Source organism: Austrofundulus limnaeus, unplaced genomic scaffold, assembly GCF_001266775.1.
Source record: "Austrofundulus limnaeus strain Quisiro unplaced genomic scaffold, Austrofundulus_limnaeus-1.0 Scaffold746, whole genome shotgun sequence".
Lineage (NCBI taxonomy): Eukaryota > Metazoa > Chordata > Actinopteri > Cyprinodontiformes > Rivulidae > Austrofundulus > Austrofundulus limnaeus.
In genome coordinates, this window is record NW_013953148.1 from 160,755 (window position 1) to 164,706 (window position 3,952).

The window sequence follows — 3,952 nt, forward strand, 5'->3', positions numbered from 1 at the left end:
GCCGGTGAGTGTATACCCAGTTATAATATTGGCTATTTTAATGTAAAATCCTGCAGAGTATAAGTCCCGTTCAAGTCCCATCATCTCTCAAAGATCTAGAAATTYTTGCTGTAAGAGGCCTCTCCACTCTGTGTTTAGACACTTGATAAGTTCTCCAACATGCAGCTCCAGCCCAGTCCATCAAAGAGCAGAGCACTGAGCTTTGGGCCAACAGCCTGCTGCTGAAGAAGTGAAGCAAACTTTAGCTCAGTGTCTRTAAAACTGACTGAGCTGTAGACATATTCATGTTTGCTAATTTTGATTAGCTGAGGCAGCAGTCTTGAATTGCATTGGCTCCATGCACGAATCAGTTGTCCAAACTTTACTTAACGTTGATCAAAATGTGTTCTGCAGTTCTCGAGACATTTTGCTAACAGAGACAAACATGAGCAGAAACATCATTGCCAGCCTTGCATCTTTTGAAGGCGAGCCATAAGAGGCTCTTCCACATTTAGTAAAGGAAACTGTTAATGACCCTGGCTGTTATTCTTTGCAGTGATATTCTAATCCTAAGAGCTCCCCCCCTTCCTGCAGTGTTACATAACTTTGCAGTCTTTGCAACTAATGCGACAGGAACTGTCTGCCCACTCTTTAATGCTATTAGGGCTGAGTCTCTGCTTTTAAAAGTACAAAAAGCTGCAGTGTACAAACGGTGGCTGCCTGATTGATGCATCAAATCAAAAACAAGATCCCTGACTCTCGAATTTAGTCATTTGAATGTAAGACAGATTTTTAAATGACCTCCGTATATGTGTCAGCTTACATAATTTTACTGTAAATGTTCTGAGGCACAAACTATAGAAACCTGTGGAAATGAACGTGACCTATGAATTATAAGGACTTCAGGTAAGGCTTCGATACCAGTTTGATGTTTTCATATTATTTCTAGTTTTATAAGAAGTCTTCAGCTTCCAGTATTTCACATAATGTACATAAATTTATCTGAATCAGGTTTTAGAAGTTACTTGATTATAATGCTTCATAATTTTGTCATATGAATATGCTCATTTAAAAAAGGTCACAATTCTGTTTATTACATAAAAGCAACTTAATATTTCTGAGTTTAATTTAGGACTACAAGCCAAGAATGTATATGCGATTAATCTTTTTACTGTTTACTCCACACTGAATAAATCCTTTAAAATATTATCTTTGCAGGTATTTTAGCAGTACAACATGTATCCCTTCTAAGTCATGATTTTTGACATTTGAGTGACAAGCTCTTGAAATATTTTGAGACTTGGCAGAAAGCTTGTGGGAAGAGCAACAGGTGCTGCTGCTTCAAACTAAAAAGTCTACCTGAAACAAGATAAATTTTATATTGCTTTAATACGAATCATTTGAAGTATGAGTGCATTCCTTGTTTTAGTTGTGAATAGGTTGGCAGTCCTATTTCAGTGTGCAGTAGCAGAAGCTAGCTTTAGCAGTTCCTGTGCAGCTACGGAAACTTAAAGCAGGGATATCCTAACTGTAATGTGAAATTTTTGACATAAAAATTTATAGACTAGTGTTTGCATTGATTATAATTTAAGATATGATTGTTTTAGTTTGGCAGCTAGTTTAGCTAATAGCTTATAAGCTAAAAGGACACACATTTCCAGGTGGTCCTGGACATGTTCGTACCACTAGCTCACTTAATAATAGCTTCTCCAAACTGTAGTCAAAAAGTAATTTCTGTGGGGTGCCGTTTGTAAAGTTACACAGTCAGAAATCACCAGCAATATTTTTGGTTTATTTAACCTTTCATAAGAAAAAAATATCGGTTTATTTTCAAGTTATTCAGTCGTATTTTCACCATGTTATTCATACATTTATTAATGTCATAGTTCCAAATTAAATATTTCATCCATCCATCCATTATCTATACCCACTTATTCTTTCAGGGTCACGGGGTTCACTGGTGCCCATATCCAACAGTCACTGTGCAAGGGGTGGGGTACACCCTGGACAGGTCGCAAGTCCATCACCGGGCCAAAAAATATTTCATTTACAAGCTAAATGTATTTAGTTTCCTAGCAAGCTAAATATTTAACAATTTAAGCTATACATTTAGCTCCAAAATAAATATTTAGTTAAAAAGCTAAATATTTTGTGCTCAATTAAATATTTAGCTAACAAGCTAAAAACTTAATTAAGACATAAATATTTTGATGCTAACTTAATATTTAGTTAACAAGTTAAATATTTAGCTTTTTAACTAAATGCTTTTTAACTAAACATTTAATTTTGAACAAAATATTTAGCTTGTAAACTAAATATTTAGTTTGTAAACTAAATATTTAGCTTGTAAACCAAAAATTTAGTTTGTAAACTATGACTTTTATAAATGTATGAATAACAAGGTGAAAATATGACTTTGAAAAATACACCCCTATTTTTTTCTAAGGAAAGGCAAAATAAAGCAAAAATATTGCTGGTAATTTTTAACTGTGTAACTTTAGAAATGGCACCCACACATTTCCAACAGAAAATACATTATTTGTTCATGACCTTTCCATATAACTACACTTTGAAAAATGCCCAAAAATATTCCTTTAAGTTAAATTTGCTATTTATTAACCCACAGTTTTTGTTTTTCTACCATTTATCTTAAATGTTTAACTGTTTAACCTATTTCCATCTTAGCCTGGATTTGATTAATATCCAAGACTGAAAAAAGAAACAAACTGTGGATGTCTCCCCACAGACACTGACTTCATTTCTCCTAGTTTCACAGTGACCTTCTTCTCTCCAACAGACAAAGGCAGGCAGTCGTCCACCGACCGAGTACAGACACAATGGAGTGAGTGTTAGCTGCTTCATGACCTGATCACGTCTGTTCTTCTGTCTACCATCTACTTTACAAGCTGTTTATGGCTAATGTGTCACAAAGTCCAGTTTATGTGATTAAAAATGCATACAGTACCCTTTTGTGATATTTTCATCATTTTCTGTATAAAGTAGGATAAATTTCCTATTTTTTTCTTTTCATATTTAAAATTTCACAAGAATTTTTCTAATGTAAAAATAGGAACATGTAGTGTTCATATAATAAGCATGTAGCATTGTTGCTAAAAGGCTTTGTCAGTTACTTTATTTACATTTTTTAACTAAGTGGTTCTCAAACTTTAGGTGCCACCTCATAACCACTTACCAATAATCTCCATATCACGTTTTAAGTTCACAGGCACAGTGTGACTCAAGTATATTCACATCTCTTTGGCAAAATCATATCAGGAATACTTGAAACTACAATTTTATTGTTGGTAAAAGTCTGAACTGTTATATTTGACGTTTAAAATCTCAACACTAGAGCGTGCTGACGTTCATCTAGTGATTTAAGTCTTGCTGCACTGGTGAGATCATGAGATCCACCAGTGATAGGACAATGTGGGAACTATGATTCGTTAATTGGAGAACTACAGTCCTATGGTTTGATACTGATGGTCCTTTAGTTTGAGAACTATGGTCCTTTAGCCTGAGAATTTAAGTCCTTTAGTCTTAGAACTATAGTCTGAGAACTATGATTCTGTAATCTGAGAACTAAAGTCCTTTAGTCTGGGAACTATGGTCATTTAATCTGAGAACTATGATTCTGTAGTCTGAGAACTAAAGTCCTTTAGTCTGGGAACTATGGTAATGTAGTCTGAGAACTATGTTCATTTAGTCTGGGAACTATGGTCCTGTACTCTGAGAACTATGGTCCTTTAGTCTGAGAACTGTGATCCTTTAATCTGAGAACTATTTTCCTTTAGTCTGAGAACTGTGATCCTTTAATCTGAGAACTATGGTCCTTTAGTCTGAGAACTGTGGTCCTTTAGTCTGAGAACTATGGTTCTTTAGTCTGAGAACTATGGTTCTGTAGTCTGAGAACTATGGTTCTGTAGTCTGAGAATTAAATCCTTTAGTCTGAGAACTGTGGTCCTTTAGTCTG

General features: G+C 34.8%; 1 protein-coding gene across 4 annotated transcripts in view; it reads left to right on the top strand.

Moving 5' to 3' along the window:
- LOC106532296 (heterogeneous nuclear ribonucleoprotein C) overlaps positions 1-3,952 on the top strand; it is a 27,234-nt gene that overhangs the window by 10,248 nt on the left and 13,034 nt on the right. For all 4 annotated transcript variants that reach the window (XM_014028324.1, XM_014028321.1, XM_014028322.1 and 1 more), the window contains one exon: positions 2,777-2,821. In XM_014028324.1, the coding sequence (XP_013883778.1) occupies positions 2,817-2,821 (5 nt within the window). In that variant the 5' untranslated portion in view covers positions 2,777-2,816. The remainder of the gene's footprint in view (positions 1-2,776; positions 2,822-3,952) is intronic.